This window comes from Dipodomys ordii, unplaced genomic scaffold, assembly GCF_000151885.1.
Source record: "Dipodomys ordii isolate 6190 unplaced genomic scaffold, Dord_2.0 Scaffold37, whole genome shotgun sequence".
In the NCBI taxonomy this organism is placed as follows: domain Eukaryota; kingdom Metazoa; phylum Chordata; class Mammalia; order Rodentia; family Heteromyidae; genus Dipodomys; species Dipodomys ordii.
Window position 1 is genome coordinate 8695567 of NW_012267253.1, and position 18941 is coordinate 8714507.

Here is an 18941-nt window from a genome sequence, read left to right on the forward strand (position 1 = left end):
TATTTGACCCTAGATTTATTTCATTTATCTTCATTTGGTCTATCTAAGTGCTAGTACCATTGTATTCTGATTATCTTAGTTTTATAATCTATTTTAAAGTCAGTAAGCATGAAGCCTTCAGCTTTATTCTATTTTTCTTGTCCTCTAGTTGGGTTTGGCTAATTATTACGCTTCAGTATGAATTTTAGGATTCTGAAATTTTAGGATTTCTGAAAAAAAAATCCAGTTTTCTTTTGGAAGGAATCATATTTAATTTCAAGATTGGGTAGTGTAGATATTTTAACAGTCCATGAACAAGGGAAGGCTTTTTATTTACTTGTGCTTTTCTAGGTTTCTTTCAGCTATGCTTTGTAGTTTTCAGTGTATAACTCCTCTACCTCCTTGATATATTTATTCCTGTTTCCTTCTTGGATGATTTGCTGTTAGTATATAGAGACAAAAAATATTTTTGTACAGTAATTTTATATCTTGCAGATTTGCTGAATTTGCTATTTATTTCTAACAGTTTTTTTCTTCGTGTGTGTGTGTGTGTGTGTGTGTGCAAAATCATAAAGACTTTTATATGTATAAAATCAAGTCATCTGTGAGGAGACATGAGTTTAAGACTTCCTTTACATTTGGAGGCCTATCTTTTGTTGCTGTTGTTGGTCATGAGGTTTGAACTCAGGGCCTGGGTGTTGTCCCTGAGGTTCTTTGCTCAAGACTAGCCCTCTACAACTTTGACCCACAGTTCCATTTCTGGTTTTTTTGGTGATTAATGGAAGATAAGAGTCGCACAGACTTTCTTTCCTGGGCTGTGGGCTCGCTTTGAACCTTGATCCTCTGATCTCAGCCACCAGTGCCCAGCTATTTGGATGCCTTTTATTTCTTGTTCTTACCTATTTGGTCTGGCTTTGTGTCCTGCTGCTGTGCTGAACAACATGGCAAGTGTGAGCATCTTTCTCATTCCTGGCCATGGAGGCTTGTACCATGAGGAAGAAATGAACTTTTAATCTGTGGAAATTATATAGAAATAATTTTATTCTATTCTTATTGTCTTCATCCTGTTTGTCTTGAAAGGATGTTAAATGATTTTTTTCTGTATCTTTTGATATGACTATGTGGATGTTAGCCTTAATTCTGTGAATGTGGTATACAAATTGGCTTTTGACTGTTGAACCATCCTTGCATTTCAGCAGTAAATCCCACTTCATTACGATTCTACTTTAATGTGCTGTTCAATTTAGTTTTTAAATATTTTTGAGGAGTTTTACATTTATATTCATTGGAGGATATTGACTTATAGTTTTTCTCTTGTTTTTGTTGTTATTGATATTGGCTTACAGTTTTTCTTTTGTTGTTTGCTTTTCTTGTGTAGTCTTATATAAACTTTGGTAGTTGGGTAATAGAAGAGTCTGAAAAAGATTAGCATGAATTCCTTTTGAATGTTTTGTAGAATTCTGCTGAGAAGCCAACTGGTCCTGGTTATTCCTTGTGGGATGATTTTTTTTTTTTTTACTGCTATTTCTGTCTTCTAGTTATTTATCTGTTTAGATTTTCTATTTCTTTATGACTCAGTATTGGTAGGTTGTATGTTTCTAGGAATTTGTTTTCTTTCTTTTTTCTTTTTGGGGTGGGTGTGGGTGTGGGGTCTGGTCATGGGGCTTGAACTCAGGGCCTGGGTACTCTTCCTGAGTTCTTTTGCCCAATGCTAGCACTCTATCACTTTGAGCCACAGCTCCATACCTATGGAGGTTAGTTGGTGATAAGAGTCTCACAGACTTTCTTGCCAAGGCTAGCTTTGAACCTTGATCCTTAGATCTGAGTCTCCTGAGTAGCTAGGATTACAGGTATGAGCCACCAGTGCCCAGCTAGGAATTTATTTGTTGGTGTATAATTATTCATAGTAGTCCCTTACCAAACAGCATCAAGTTGTAATATCTTTTATTTAGATTTTGAGTCTTTTTTAAGTTCTTCATCTAGTTAAAGCTTGTTCAATTGTATTGGTCTTTTAAAAAAATGGAATCCATTTTCATTGTTCTTTTTTATTCTGTGGTTAATTTATTTCTGCTTTAGTTATTATTACTTTTACTAACTGAAAGCTTAGTTTGTTCTTTGCCTAGTTTTTGAAGTAAGAGAGCTACATTATTTCTTTGTAAACTTTCTTTTTTTTTAAATGTAGGCATTTAAACCTATCAACTTCCTTAGCATTGTTTTTTACCATACTTTTGTTACATTGAATTTTCCTTTTCCTTTTTCTCAAAATACCTTTTGATTTTCCCCACCCTCATTGTAATCATGTGACTACATGATTGTGACTACAGTTTATTTATATATTATTTTAGTTTCATGTTATTTAATTTCTATTTATTTGTGAATTTTCCAGTTTTCTCACTGCTGTTAATTTTAAGGTTTATTCTAACGTGATTGGCAAAAAAATAGGTATGATTTTATGTTTTCAAAATGTAAGGTTTGCTTTGTGACCTATATGATCTATTTGGGAAATGCTCTAGGTATGTTTGAGAGGGTGTATTTCATTCTGCTACTGCTGGGTAGAATATTCAATACATCTGGTAATCTCCTTTGGCCATTTGGACTAAAGTCCTCTGTGGCTTTTTTCCCCTCCCCCTACCTTTATTGTGTGTGTGTGCTGGTCCTGGAGCTTGAACTCAGGGCCTAGGCACAGTCTCTGAGCTTTATTGCCCAAGACTAGTGCTGTACCACTTGAGCCACAGCATCACTTCCAGCTTTTTTTTTGGTGCTTAATTGATGATAAGAGTCTCATGGACTTTCCTACCTAAACTTGAGATCCTCAGATCTCAGCCTCCTGAGTAGCTAGGATTATAGGCCTGAGCTAGTAAATGATCTTCCATTTAGATGTTGTATCTGTTATTAAAATGGGATACTGAAAGCTGCTCTTATTTTTTAGCTATCTATTTCTTCCTTCACTTCTGTCAATGTTTGGTACATACATTTTGGTGCTCTGACTTAAAGTTTATATTGTCTGATGTAAGTATAGTCCCTGTGTAAGTTAACTTTTTATTACTGTTAACAACTTAAGGAGAGAAAAGGTTTAGTTTGATTTATAGTTTTCTGTCCATGATTAGTTGGTTGGTCCATTGTTTGAGCCCATGGCAAGGCAGAACAGCATGGTGGAAACATGTGGAGGAAGAAGCCCATTCATCTAATTCATGGCTGGTTGTGAAAGAGAGAGGAAAAGGCTGTATCCCACACTTTCCTTCAAGGGTGCACACACCCAGTTACCTAACTTCCTCTAGGCCCCACCTCCTAAAGACTCTATAACTCTTAACTGCATGAAGAGGTAAGGATTACACCTCCACGTGTACATCTTTGTGAGATATTCCAGATTAGAACTATAGCACTTCTGCTCTGTTTTGACTTTCTGCTGCAGGAAATATTATTGTCCATCTCTTCACTGTCAGCATCTGTGTAATTGTAAACTCAAAGTGAGTTTCTGGTAATCAGTATAGTTGGATTCCTCCCCCTACCCCTCACCTCTGTCTCTGTCTCTGTTTCTGTCTTTGTCTCTCTTTGTATCTCTGTATCTCTCAGCTATCAAAAGAATGATAAAAAACCAGTTTCTTTGCACTCAGTAAGTGCATATGCTTTTATATTCGTCTTTCTCAAAACAAAAGGCTGTGATTTTTAAATTGTTCTTCTTCTCCTCTCTTTTTCCTTTAACAGAAACAACACAACAACACATCTGATTCTTTGACAAAACCATATCCTGGTCTTGAAAATGTGTACTCCAAACCCAGGAAGTTGGGTTACCTTTGATGATGACTCTGCTTTTCAATCTTCTCAAAAGCCAAAGAATTTTCCTTCAGAGAACCAAGGTGTCTGTAGACCAAATGGACTTAAGCTGAACCTTCCTGGCCTTCGAGAATTTCCCAGTGGCTCTTCCTCTACCAGCAGTACCCCACTTCCCTCTCCCAGTGTAGATTTTTACTTCAGTCCTGGACCTCCTAGTAATTCTCCTCTTTCTACACCTACCAAAGACTTCCCAGGGTTTCCTGGCATCCCCAAAGCAGGGACTCATGTGCTGTACCCTATTCCAGAATCTTCTTGCCCTCCTACAACAGTCGGAGCATGTTCCTCTGTACCACCTATGACACCAACTTGTATATCCCCTGACCACTCATGTATGCTTCCAGCTCCCAGAGTGGACATTCCAGATAGAACCAGCCCACAGCAGGCCCAACACCTAGGGTCCCAAAGCGATGCTCCCCAGTTTCAGTATTTTCGGGAGGACTGTGCTTTTTCAAATCCATTCTGGAAAGATGGAGGTGGTGCTTCTCAAGTTACTTTTGACCCCTCAGGAAGCAGAAAGACATTCTCATCACGAGACAAAGAGATGCCTATTGATCAAAAAAGTCTAAATAAGTGTTCACTCAACTACATCTGTGAGAAGCTCGAACATCTCCAATCAACTGAGAACCAAGACCCTCTTGGAAATGTGTTTATACAGGATGTAGATGTTGAAGACCCACATTCTTCCTTTATCCCCCACATGCTCTTCAGGAGTCAGCCAAAAGCCGGATGGTCCTTCATGATGAGAATTCCTGAGAAGAAGAACATGATGTCTTCTCGGCAATGGGGACCGATTTTTCTAAAAGTGTTACCTGGAGGGATATTGCAAATGTATTATGAGAAGGGGTTGGAGAAACCATTCAAAGAGTTACAGCTCGATCCTTACTGCAGACTGTCAGAACCTAAAGTGGAGAACTTTAGTGTGACTGGAAAGATCCATACTGTGAAGATTGAGCATGTGTCCTACACAGAGAAAAGGAAATATCATTCTAAGACAGAAATAGTTCATGAGCCAGATATTGAGCAGATGTTGAAGTTGGGGTCCACAGAGTACCGGGACTTCCTTGACTTTCTCACTACTGTGGAGGAGGAGCTGATGAAGCTACCAGCTATTTCAAAACCAAAGAAGAGCTACGAGGAGCAGGAAATTTCCCTGGAAATTGTGGATCACTTCTGGGGTAAAGTCACAAGAGAAGATGGGAAATTGGTGGAAAGTGCTGTGATAACTCAGATCTCTTGCCTCTGCTTTGTGAATGGGAATATGGAATGCTTTTTAACCCTGAATGACCTTGAGCTGCAGAAACAAGATGAGAACAGTTTTGAAAATGACCCAGAAAAGAAGGGGATCCATATTCTCGACTACCATTTTCATAAGTGTGTGAAAGCCTCAGAATTTGAGCAATCAAGAGTCATTAAATTCATGCCTCTTGATGCCTGCAAATTTGAGCTGATGCGTTTCAAGAGTCTTTATGAGGGGGACGAACTTCCGTTCTCTCTGAAGTCTGCAGTGGTTGTCCAGGGGGCTTCTGTGGAACTACAGGCTTTTGTCAATATGGCCCCAGTGGCCCAGAGGCCATCCCAAGCCAATTCCTTGAGGTACTGTGACAATATCACGATCCACTTTCCTGTCCCATCTCAGTGGGTCAAGGCCCTCTGGACCATGAACCTCCAGAGGCAGAAGTCCTTGAAAGCCAAAATGAACCGCCGGGCATGTCTGGGTGGTTTCTATGAACTTGAGTCTGAACCTGCTGTTCTCGTCACTGTGGGGTCAGCAAAGTATGACAGTGCCTACCGGGCTGTGGTGTGGAAGATAGATCGACTTCCCGATAAAAATTCAAGTAAATATCTCACACCTATGTTGGCTTTTAGGGGAAGTAGCTTAAATGCTTTTTGGGTTTGATGGTAACTCATCAGCAGAGGCCTTACTTATGTAGAGGGGGGTGGGATATGAACACTGAACCAAACAGCTGCTTTGTGTCCTCTGGTGTCTACTTCTAGCAGAGAAGTTGAACTTTTCTGTCTCTTTAATAGCATAAGTTATGCCATCGGAGGCAAGGCATTTGTTGTGGAAGATGATACCAAGGAAAAATTGGTGATATCAACCTGCCAACCTCAAATATTAAAATATTAATATCAATTAATTAATATATTAATGAATATACTAATATATTCATTAATATATTAATAAAATATTAATATTAAAATATTTTAATATTAAAATATTAAAAACATTTCTAATGTAGTTTAGATTCCCTCACTCATCTTTAAAGGTTCACCATCTGGGTCTTGCACACGATTTTTAGTTTACTTCAGCCACTATTTAGCCTCCTTAGGTTTTGCTGTTTGCTCTGTGTGTGTGTGTGTGTGTGTGTGTGTGTGTGTGTGTGTGTGTGAATTGTTCTAGGGCTTAAATTTAGGGCCTCACACCATCACTTGGCTTTTTTTGCTTAAGGCTGGCAACTCTACCATTTGAGTCACACCTCCACTGGCTTTTTGATGGTTAAGTGGAGATATAAATCTTCCCCCAGGAGAACTGCCCTGTCACCAGGGTGAGGAGCCCTTTCTTATGGTCTGTGAGTAATCTAGAACAGGAAGTGGTCCAGTGGACTTTAGTCCCCTACACTGGACTGTTTCCTTGTTCCTGATTTGCAGTTTGCTGGTGTAACATGTCTTGGCTGACTGGAGCTTGAGCTACAAACAGGAGCCAGCAGGTAGGAGAAGCAGGCTTGGTAGGCTGAAGATCCTGAGCTCCTGTGCAGAGAGGAAGTGAGGCCTCAAGACAGGGTATGGGTAAGCGAGAAGGTAGAAAGAGTTGCCCAGGAGAGTGAAGATGGCCTGGGGTGCTTTCATATTTACCCGTTAAATTAGGTCTGTTTCCTAGTGCTGGCTGCATGTTACTCGTGAAAGCTTTGTACACACTGGCTGAGCATCACTACAGACACTGGGAATCAGCCAGTTGTCCAGGGGTCATGCCTATAATCCTGGCCATTCAAAAGGCTGAGATGTGAGGATTGATTACAGGTTGAAGGAAAGTCTATGCGACTCTTATCTTCAATTACCACCAAAAAGTTAGGAATATAGCATGGCTCAAGTGGTGGAGCACAGCCTTGAGTGAAACAGCTACTAGATAGCACCCAGGCCATGAGGTTGAGCCCCACCACCACCACCACCACCACCACCACTACTACTACTAGTTACTACTACTACTACTACTATGACTACTACTACTATACACACACACACACACACACACACACACACACAGAATTGGAAATCTGTAATTGTGAAATTCTCCAAACATTTTTTGATCGTAGACTGATGAAAATTCCACACCATGAAAACTATTTTATTCACAAAAGTATTTAACATATGGTATAAAATTACCTTTCAGGTATGCAGAGGGAAAATATGAAGCATAAATAAATTTATATTTAGACTTGGGTCCCATCTCCAAAGTATCTTATTATATGCAAATATTACAAAGTCCAACCGGGCGCTGGTGGCTCATACCTGTAGTCCTAGCTACTCAGGAGGCTGAGATCTGAGGATTGCAGTTTGAAGCCAGCCAGGACATGAAACTCCATGAGACTCTTTTCTCCAATTAATCACAGAAAAAGCTGGAAATGGTGCTGTAGCTCAAGTGGTAGAGAGCTCGCTTTGAGCAAAAGAAGCTCAGGGATAGTGCCCAGGCCCAGCATTCAAGCCCCAGAACCAGCAAATAAATAAATAAAAACAAAAACATAAAAAATTACAAAGTCCAGAAAAAATAATCTGAGACATTGCTGCATAATCTTTTCCTTCCTTCCTTCCTTCTTTCCTTCCTTCTTTCTTTCCTTCCTTCCTTTCTTCCTCTCTCCTTCTCTTTCTCTCCTCTTTCTCTCCATTTCTCTCCCTTTCTTTCTCTGTCTCTTTCTCTTTTCTGCCAGTCCTTGGGCTTAAAAGCAGGGCCCGAGTGCTACCCTGAGCTCCTTTTGCTCAAGGCTAGCACTCTACCACTTGAACCATAGATCTATTTCCTGCTTTTTTGCTTGTTTATGGGAGATAAGAGTCTCATGACCTTTCCTGCCCAGTGTTGGCTTTGAACCATGATTCTGAGATCTCAGTTTCCTGAGTAACTAGGATTATAGACCTGAGCCTCTAGTGTCAGGCCACTTCTGCATTTTGAATTTTCTGCATTTTGTGCCAATCAGATTGGAGGTGAAGCCCAGCTTCAGGGCTTTGTAAGAGGCTCTTCCACTCCTGCAGTTAAGACTGAGAGCCACTGGCTGGTTGTGCAGGGACACACTTGGTGTGGTCTCTGCAGAGATGCTCCCACCCTGGGCAGTGTGTCTGTCTTCTACAGGCCTGCCAAACTCCTCCCAGGGGTGTTTCCCAGCACTTGAGCTCTCTGAGAACAATGCTGGGAACCGATAGTTCTGGAGAAGTAGGTTTCACTTAGCCTTGGCCTCCAAAGATTCTTTCTGGAGAGTTTCACAGTACCAGGCTCACTGAGGAACATTGTTTTGCAAGGATTTCAGTAAACTTCTGGGAAGACATATTGAACAAATCAGAGCTGCAAAAGACAGAATGAGAAGAGGCCCACAAACAAGGCAGTAGGGTTTTATCTGGAAATGGAGGCTCTCATTGGCTGGGAGTGGGACACTTCCTGAATCATTCAGCGCTGTCCTGACCGCTGCATTATGGGATTGAGGAGGTCAGGTAGAGAGTACAAAGATGCTGGGCTGGCTGCGTCTATTTCCCATTGAGAAGCAGGGTGAGCAGAGGAAGTGGGAGGGGGCAATCTCTGCCCTTCCTGTCAATTTTTTTTAACCTTTAGTGTGTCCTTGAATTACCTTGTGAATGTGATTTAGCAGTGATTCAATAGGTGACCCTGAACCCACTGTGATCTACCATGCGCTGCTGTAAGCCTGTGGACCCCTCTTATACTGGTGAGCCCTAGAACTTGTGTCTCTCTATAGATGATTTTAGGTCATTGTGTATTTTACAGAGCCAAGGATTTTTCAAAAGGTGTTCAGGTTGGATGTGGTGGCACAAGCCTGTAATCCTAGCTACTTGGGATGTAGAGATTGGGATATCATGATTCAAAGCCAACCTGGGTATGAAAGTCCTTGAGACTCCACCAATGACTCGGTGTGGTGAGCTGTGAGGGAGGGAAAGCCTGGTGGCACATGCCTGTCATCTCCAGGGGCATAGGAGGACAACTGCAGCCTAGGTTGGCCTAGAACCATACTAACCAATGCAAAAAGGGGCTAGACACATGGTTCAGGTAGTAGAGCACCTGCCTACCAAGCCAGAATCCTTGAGTTCAAACCCAAGTACTTTTAAAATGTTATCTGTTTGAGAGTTTTTGAGGTTTCTGAAATGCCTGCACTATAAGAAAAGTACTTTGAGCATGGATCGTGACAGGGAACATGTGAACTCATTTACTACTAAACATTGTTGGCTTTGCCTTCCTTTGTGGGGATTTGTGAAGACAGGCCTGATCTTTCCTATTGGTGGGATCACTGAGCTGTGACGCTAGGACAGGCAGGAAGGGCTGCCGGTCATTCCAGTGTCTTCAAGCTTGCTAACTGCCTCGTACTCCTTTAATACTTTGCAGCAAACATGGCTTCATGCATAGTAAGGTAGGAAGGATGACAGAGAGCTTAGGGCTTGGCAGGGAGAATGAGGACAGGTGACGAGTCTTGTATATATACAGGAGGTATATATGACGGTCCAGAATTAGAAAGGGGATCACTTTCCAGTCATTTTCTCTTTTATCTACTTTTCTGTCTGTCCTCTGTAGTTTGGTTGTTTTCCTCCCCCATCTGTGTCAGTCTCCCGTAGTTCATTTCCTTCAACTCTGAACAATTCAGCTTCCGACATGAAATATTTTGGCTTTCCACGGGTTGGATTTAAGATTTGTGGTTTGTATTTCCCATCCAGAGCCAAGAGGTGAGAGAATCACACCATCAAAGCTTGAGACTGCCCCCTAGTGGAATTAAGGACACCCACAATAGTTGCTTCAGTGCAGTTCAAAGTTTTCAAAAACTGGGAAGACAGTCCAGAAAACGTGAAAAGGCTCTTATTGCTCACCAGTTTCTCTTCTTGTCTTTTCTCTTCTCTTCTTTCTCTTTCTCTCTTTTTTTAAAAAAGAAAATCAGTAGAAATGTTTTGTTTCCTTTTCAGATTTTTCAATTTTCACTGCAAAACTTCTCCACGACTTTTTTCCTGTAAAACATGAATATGACATTAAATTACTTACAACATCGATTTAAATTATACACCTATAGAAGTCACAGTTCTTTACTAGCAAAATTAGAAAGGATATTAATAATGCATTTGAAATCAAATAGCATGTGATAATCATATATGACATAGGTACAACATATCTTTATCATATAGTACATTTTACAACTCAGTGTGTATGGCTGGTTGGTTAACCCTCAAAGCAACCTGGTGTAGTCAAGGTTAATATCATTTCCAATGAGGAAAGTGAGGCTTAGAGAGGTGAGTAACTTGCATAGAATCACATAGCTAATATGTAGAAGTGCTGAGATTGGCCTCTGGGCCATGTAGGCCCAAATTCCTGTTCTACTGTCCTCCCTCCCTCCCTCCCTCCCTTCCTTCCTTCCTTCTTTCCTCCCCACCCCTCTCTGTTGTTTATGGTGATAGTGGAGATTGAACTCAGGGCATCATATTTGCTAGCGAGAGACTCTTATTTTAGCCACTCCTCCAGCCCCCTTTTGCATTGATTATTTTCAAGTTAGAGTCTTGCTTTATGCTTGGGCTGAACTGGGCTGCGAGGCTCCTACTTTTAATTCCCTATTTGCTACGGATGAGAGGTGTGTGCTTCCATGTCCCAGCCATTTGTTGAGATAGAGTCTCACAAACTTCTTGTTGTACCTGAGCTGGCCTTGAACCTTGAATCCCCTGATCTCTACCTCCCAAATAGCTAGGATAATAGACTTAGGGCCACCATGCCTGGCCAAGTTTGTGGAACAGGCCTGGAAAGTGTTGGGACTAGATGTGAATGAGTTTACTATGCCTGTGATGCATCTAGATGTCTGGAAAGGATAATGGATGGTGGACACTAGGTGGGTGTCTGTGAATGAAGCTGTGGCCGCCTGCAGTGATGTGGGCGGCCGAGGGCCCCTCACAACCACCTTTGTCCTCTTCTCCATGTAAGCAGCCGAGATGGCTAATGAGCAACTGTTGGTTAATTGACGGATGATTTCTTAAGGCCTTTTGCAGCCTTGAGATGCTATTAGTCTCTCTACAAGAAATGGGCTGTAAAGAATGAAAGGTGATTTATCTTTGAAGAATTAAGTGAAATCCTTTAAACTCCTGTTTTGGTGCCTAAAGCTATACTCTGATGAAAATCTTATGGTGGTGGTATACTAGTTTATCTGGCATTTGAAACTACTGCCATTTCATCCATTTAGTTAAGTAAAGAGGGCCAGAGAGGATGTGTAGATACAGTGAATAATGTGACAGAAGCCTGGGTCAATTCTCTCTCTCTCTCATGTGTGTGTGTGTGTGTGTGTGTGTGTGTGTGTGTGTTGGTACTAGGGCTTGAACTCATGTCCTTTAGCCTTGTCACTCAAGGCTGACACTCTATCATGTAAGTGTTATCTCCACCAGTGGCTTTTTGATGGTTAATTGGAGATAAAAGTCTCACAGACTTTCCTGTTCAGAGTAGTTTTGAACTGTGATCCTGAGATCTCAGCCTCTTGAGTAGCTAGGATTACAGGCATGAACCACCAGTACCCAGCCCATGGGCCATTTATAAAGGTACTACTATGGAAATAATTTTACCTTATAGAACACATATACCACAAACCATGTCCTGCTTAAGATCTTGGAGTATAGCCAGCATCTCTGGGTCTGGCACAGAGACCAACCTGGTAGAATATACGTGCACAGTAACAACAAATTGAGTGGAATGAGAGCAAACATTAGACTCAGATAAGTATGCCTTCTCTATACTGCACATCTGTTCCCATCAAAGATTTTCAGAAGTACCATAGAATGACAATAGTGAAAAGCCATCTGTTCTACAGAAAAGAAAAAAGACAGCAACAACAGAATTTTTGGCTTGGAATATTTTCTGAAATGTAATACAATTGCATGTTTAATTTAAAAATATCAAATTAAAAAATCAGTATGACTTAGTTTGAAGGTTACTTTTGCATCATCTATAAAGGGAAAATCAATGGAGAATTATGAAAGTTTATTCTGTGTTCTTAAAAAGAAGAGAGTTCAGCAGGACTGAAACACATTGTAGTCAAATATCTTTCATTGTGATTAGCGAAAACTTTATAATATTTGTAATTAAAACATATTTCAGTGATGGTTTGCACCTGTAATCCTAGCTACTTAAGAGGTTGAGATCTGAGGATCAAGATTTGAAGTCAATGGTATGGGGAAACAAAGGAGGAGACAACAATGCTTGATAAGAAATGTACTCAGAGCTGGGTGCCGGTGGCTCACGCCTGTAATCCTCGCTACTCAGGAGGCTGAGATCTGAGGATTGCGGTTCAAAGCCAGCCTGGCAAGGAATGTCCGTGAGACTCTTATCTCCAATAAACCACCAGAAAACTGGAAGTGGCACTGTGGCTCAAGCGGTAAAGTGCTTGCCTTGAACTGAAGAGCTGAGGGACAGCGCCCAAGCCCAGAGTTCAAGCTCCATGACCGACCAAAAAAGAAAAAAGAAATATACTCACTATCTTGTCTATGTAATTGTAACCCCTCTGTATGGTATTTTCACAATAATAATAAAAAAAAAAGATTTGAAGCCAGCCTGGGCAGGAAAGTCTGAGAATCGCTTAGCTCCAATCAACTACCAAAAAGCTGGAAGTGGAACTGTGGCTCAAATGGTAGAGAATCAGCCTTGAGTGAGAAAACAAACAAACAAGGGACAGTGCTCAGGCCCTGAGTTAAGCCCCAGTACTGGCACAAAAATAAAAAGAAGAGAAGGCAGAAAAGCCATTTCCAGGGAGATTGTGCAGGTAATGACCTGGCTGGCTGGGACTGCACGCTGTCAGCTGCTGGGCTTGCCAGTTTCTCTGCTAGTTAACTGGCGCCTGTTGTATTCAAGACAAACTTTCCCTCACTACCTCACTATTGGAATACACTGACCATTTGCTTTTTGTTTCTTCCAGGTCCAGATCATCCTCATTGTCTGTCGTACAAACTTGAACTTGGATCAGACCAGGAAATCCCCTCGGATTGGTATCCATTCGCTACCGTGCAGTTTTCAATGCCTGACACTTACGCCTCCAGGACCGCGGTCCAGTCTCTCGGGGTAGAGAGTGACATCCAGCCCCAGAAGCATGTTCTGCAGCGGGCTTGCTTCAACCTCCAGGTGCGTCCATCTTTGCGTCCACGGCTGGGCCCAGGCTCACCTTTAAGTGTGCCCCCTGTCCTTCAACCCTGGGGCTTGAACTCGGGCTTTTACAAAAAATTATTATTATTATTATTGCAAGTCCTGGGGCTTGAACTCAGGGCCTGGGCACTGTCCCTGAGCTTCATTGGCTCAAGGCTAGCACTCTACCACTGGAGCCACAGTACCACTTCTGGCTTTTTCTGTTTGTGGTGCTGGGGAATTGAACCAAGGGCTTCATGTATATCAGGCAGGCACTCTGCTACTAAGCCACATTCCCAGCCCCTATCCCTGAGCTTTTTGGCTCAAGGCTAGTACTTTACCACCTGAGCCAGAGCTCCACTTCTTGATTTCTTTGGTACTGAATTGGGGATTAACATCTTGTGGACTTTCTTGCCTGGCTGCCTTTGAACCACAATCCTATTGAGTAGCTAGGACTACAGGCATGAGCCACAGGCATTCAGTCTGCCCCCTGCCCCTCTTTCTCTGTGATGATAAATGATTTCAAAGATCCCAGCTATGGAAACTTGATGGGCACTATGGACTTTAGGAATTCAAAGAAAAGTTAATACAGTGTTCAACAACAACAACAACAAAACCCAGCACATTAAAAACAAATCACTGTCTTATACACACATTTATAATATAAATCACCATGTTCAAATAGTATTTTCCCAAATATATTCTATGGAAATGTCTGTGTCTTAGGTCATGAAATGCCATGCATGAAATGAATATCAAATGAAAGCTCTGAGGAGTCCTGCCATAAAGAGCGTTGTTTAGGGTACCCAACCTAGCCTCCTCCAGTTCACTGACTGAGGAGTCTGGGGGGGGGGCGGGGCAGAGGACACATGTGGAAGTGCTCACATGGTGGTCTGTGGAGCCCCCTGTGGGACATGCTGGTGACATGATTGTAAGGGTTTTAAGTGTTCACTGTCAGCTCTCTGGCAACTTGGGCTAGATGAATTCTAGAGTGACCTACACTTACACCTGTCTCTAAACTTACATTTCCTTCTTCAAGGTTGGTAGACATGTGGAGAATGTATGTTCAGTATTTCCTGTAGAATCTGAAAATGGTGACATATGTTGCTGCTTTTGTTTTATTATTATTATTATTTTATTTTTTTGTCAGTCGTGGGGCTTGAACTTTGGGCACTGTCCTTCAGCTCTTCAGCTCAAGATTAGCACTCTATCACTTGAACTACTGCACCACTTCTGGCTTTTTCTGTTCATGTGGTGCTGAGGAATTGAACCCAGGACCTTATGCATACAAGAAAACACTCTACCACTGAACCACCTTCCCAGCCCCTCAGGTAGTTTATTGGAGATATGGCTGGCTTTGGACCGTGATCCTCAGATCTCAGCCTCCTTAGTAGCTAGGATGACAGGTGTGAGCAACCAGCGCCCAGCTGTTCTTTGGTTTTTTTTTAGGTTTTTAAAAAAAGTATGTATTTTTTTAAGTACAGGGTTTTAATATGTAGTCTAAGCTGGCCTGAAACTTGTGATCCCTCTCCCCCAGCCTCTAAGTGCGTGGATTACAAGAATGCACCACAGCACCAGGCTGCATCTTCAGTTTTGATTGCATTTACTAGCTGGTCGATAACTGTTGGCAGTTCCAAAATGCTATTTCCCATTGAATCAAGATCTGCTGAGCATGTCACAGTAGCGGGAGCTGCTGGTGGCTCATTCCTGTAATCCTGCTTGAGAACCTAGCCGTACACAAGAGACAAAGTTCATGCTCCTATGGAGTTTCTGGTGGGGGAAATAAACAAGTAATAAGCAAATAACGGAACTTCAAATAGTGGCAAATTCTGAAAGGGGAATAAAAAGGGACAAGGTCTTTTTTTTTTTTTTAAATCTAGTGTGGCTCAGGAGGACCTCCGTGATGAGCTGACACTGCATTTCACGTAGAAAGAGTGAAGGCAGCTGGATAGGCACTGTGGCTCCTACCTATAATCCCTGCTACTCAGGAGGCTGAGATCAGAGGGTCATGGTTTGAAGTCAGGCTTGGCAGAAAAGTCAGTTAACCAGCAAAAAAGAAGAAAAAGAGGAAGAGGAGGAGGAAGAGGAGGGGGAACAGGAGGGGGAGCAGGAGGGGGAGGGGGAAGAAGAGGGGATCTGTGACTCAGGTGGTAGAGAGCCAGCCAGCCTTTCATGAAAAAAGACAAGCAAGAGTGTGAAGCCCTGAGTTCAATATAAAGAAATGATGAAGCCGGGTGCTGGTGGCTCACGCCTGTAATCCTAGCTACTCAGGAGGCTGAGATCTGAGGATCTCGGTTCAAAGCCAGCCCGGGCAGGAGAGACTGTGAGACTCCTATCTCCAATAAACCACCAGAAAACCGGAAGTGGTGCTGTAGCTCAAGTGGTAGAGCGCTTGCCTTGAGCTGAAGAGCTGAGGGACAGCGCCCAGGCCCAGAGTTCAAGCCCCACGACCAACAAAAAAAGAAAAAAAAAAAAGAAATGATGAAGGCAGACAGTTTGGCTCACCCAGGTTACCAGCCATAAACTAGGTTAATTAGACATATTTTAAATTTTTTTTTGGCCAGTCCTAGGGCTTGAACTCTGGGCCTGAGTGCTGTCCCTCAGCCTCTTTTGCTCAAGGCTAGCACCCTACCACTTGAGCCACAGTGCCACTTCTGGCTTTTTCTGTTTATGTGGTGCTGAGGAATCAAACCCAGAGCCTCATGCATGCAAGGCAAGTACTCTATCACTGAGCCACCTTCCCAGCCCTAGACATAATTTTTAGTGTGTTCTCCCTTCCAGAGATGCTCTCTGGATCTCTGATGTCCTTGGAATTGCTGATTCCCTGTCTAGCCAGATCTGTCAATATCTTAACAGCAAACATCTCAAAATTAAAATTCATGTTTTGATATCATGTGTGAATTCATGTTTTAAGTAACAAAAATTTGTGATAGAAACATAAAAAAAATCTGGATCAAAACTATGACTCAGGAGTGTTTGGGTTTGGCCTTGGAGGGAAGGATCGGCGGACTCTATCAGGAAGCAGAGCACCTCAGTTCTGAGCGGGCATGTGTGAGGGCAGAAGGGACGTGTGTGTCTACAGGGTCTTTGGCTCATGTGTAAATAGGACAGAAGAGGGGTTGGCGTTGTGTTACCTCTGCTAATGCTACCTGTGTCTTGCCTCTGTCTAACAGGTGGAAATAGAAAAGAAATGGATTAAAATTGATGGAGAAGACCCAGATGAAGCTGGTGGCTGTGTGGCACAGTAGGAGTTGTTGGAATCAAGGACGATGACCCATTGTCAACTGCGCCGCTCCCTGATAAGCTTCTGTCTGCTACCATGTGATGGAAGCGGCGCTGTGTGTGGACTTGTGATATGTCTTTCCCTAGGGCTGTGATCTAAAACATGTCTGTAATTTGTATGACTCTTGGCTGCTGTCTGTGAGCCATGTTAACTGATTTGATCGTTCAGTGACTTGGTTCTCTTCTCTGGGTTACCTCCATGTTGTCTTAGTAGCTGGACCACAGAGGAAAGCAAACAAAAGGAGACACATGGAAACATTTCATTCCCTCTCTTGCTTGTCTCTGAAATCTGGCTAGGTGGAGATTGGAGTTGGAACCATAAGTGAAAATGGAGATTTGGGAGTCTCTACCTGTGGCTCTGAGTAGTTTCTGTTTGTTTCTGTTCCTCTGAGCACACTGGCAAGTGAGGGCTGGCTGTATTTCAGATTTTAATGCAAGCCACTAAAACATACTGGTGGGTGGGATTCCTTTCAAAATGCAGCAAGAGCATCAGACATGAGTTAAAATATTTATGTATATAAAAGATGTATTTTTAAAGTTGATGAATATTGTTTTTTAAAAGTTCAGACTCTAGAATGGATTTTGACACAGTATTACTTGCAATGAATACCAGGCTCTCTGGAGTGGAAGTCTAAATCATATGATGATTATTTTATGTTAGTGCTACTATCATGTGATTTTATGTGAATTTTACTTAATTTAGAGTAGTTTTCTTTTCAGGATAAGTAAAGTGGGGAGATGCCAGGTTATTATTTTTTCTTCTTTTTCTCCTTCTACCCCCAATGCCAGGTTATTATACCTAGCTTTTTGGGAGATGATTTTCTTCAAAATCAGAGAAGTGATTGTAACTGTTTAACATCTATTGAAAACCAGTGACATGTGCAGGTATCATTCTGCTGTTAATTCCCATTTCATATTTATAGGGATAGGTCAGAAGTTTAAACTTCATGTGTTCTGAGTGTTTTTCACCTGAAAAAATGTCTTTAATATACCTTCAACTTAGGTTAGTCTTAAATATAATTGCTAGACATTTTTCTGTATTTACTAGATTTATTTTTGAGTCGAAGCTGACATTATGTCCTTCCAACTAACATTTTTGTTGGCCTATGGAGTTTTATTTCATACATTTTATTTAATATTGTATTGCTTTCATTTTCATCTATTCCAATAACAGATTAAAACAAACATTTTTTTATGGTCTGTATCAATCAGCAGATTTTATTGCTTTTCTTCTTCTTTTCTTTTTTTTAATTTTTTACTGTGAAGCCACAGAATAGAAAAGCTAGTGGTAAAAATGAATCGATAGTACCCTTTTTAACTCCATCTGATACCATATGCTAGAGACTTGCTGTTGATGTTCAGGAAGGCAAATTGGTGTGTATGTCATTTTGAAGAATTCTTGGCAGCTCATACCTATAATCCTAGTTAGTTGCTAGGGAAGCTGAGGTCTGAAGATGGTGGTTCAAAACCAGCTTGGGTACTCTAATTTCCAATTAACCAACAAAACACCAGAAATGGAAGTATAGCACAAGTGGTAGTATGCTAGTTTTGAGTGAAAAGGCTATGTAAGAGTTCAAGGCTCTGATTTCATGCTCCGGTAAGGGCGGGTGAGCGTGCACACACACACACACACACACACACACACACACACACACACACATTTCCTTATCATCTGAGATGAGCACCCTGACTTTAGTCTGTTTAGAACAAATAGGGAGATGGGTCCGATTGGATGCTATGGTATAAGCCGGGGGAAGTTAGCTTTTCCTCTCTGTGTCTTTTATGGCATCTTGCCCATAAAGAACTCAGTCTGATTCCGATGAACTGAAGAGAAATAGAGCAAAGGGCTCACCAAATCACCCCTCCTGCTTCACAGGCTCACTGGCATCTGTGGGCTCCTCACTGCTAGAGTCTTTTGCTGACAAGCCACCCAGCCTTGAGGAGCATCTCAAGATTCAGCAACAAAGACCGGCAGAGGCCCACATTGGATTTTTGCCCTATTGCAGAAGGTTGATGAACCGCAGGGCGCCACCACATAATTGTTAATTTACTCATCTATTAGGACCTTAAATATTCATTACTTAGTGTGAAATTAACATTCTGTGTAGGGAAGAGAGGCTTTTGAATACAATTCTTCTGACCTTAGAAATGGCAGGAGGTCAAACGTAACTACTGAGCGCTAAAAGAAAAAAATCATGGAGGATCCATGCAGACTTCCAGAGGAAGAAGGAGAATCCTTTTTGCCAGCAAGTCAATAATGATCTTCAAAAACACCTCCGCTTTTGAGGGAGGGAAAGCGGGAGTAAAGCAGAAATACTTCATTTCTAGCATTGTAATTGAGCTCACTTCTTTTTTTTAAACTATGTATCATTTTTATTTTTAACATTTAAATAGAAATCATGTGTCAGTGGCTTACACCTGTAATCCTAACTACTTAGGATGCTGAGATCTGAGGATTCTGGTTCGAAGCCAGCCAGGGCAGGAAGGTCCATGAGACTATTAT

The 18941-nt window shown here is 41.8% G+C and overlaps 1 protein-coding gene across 1 annotated transcript; it reads left to right on the forward strand.

The window, feature by feature from the left end:
• Positions 1-3693: 3693 nt before the first annotated feature.
• Positions 3694-17904, forward strand: Ston1 (stonin 1). The gene is made up of 3 exons (XM_013018030.1): positions 3694-5648; positions 12954-13156; positions 16330-17904. The coding sequence occupies exons 1-3, from the start codon at positions 3740-3742 to the stop codon at positions 16402-16404; spliced, it is 2187 nt and encodes a 728-aa protein (XP_012873484.1). The 5' UTR covers positions 3694-3739; the 3' UTR covers positions 16405-17904.
• The last annotated feature ends 1037 nt before the right edge of the window (positions 17905-18941 follow it).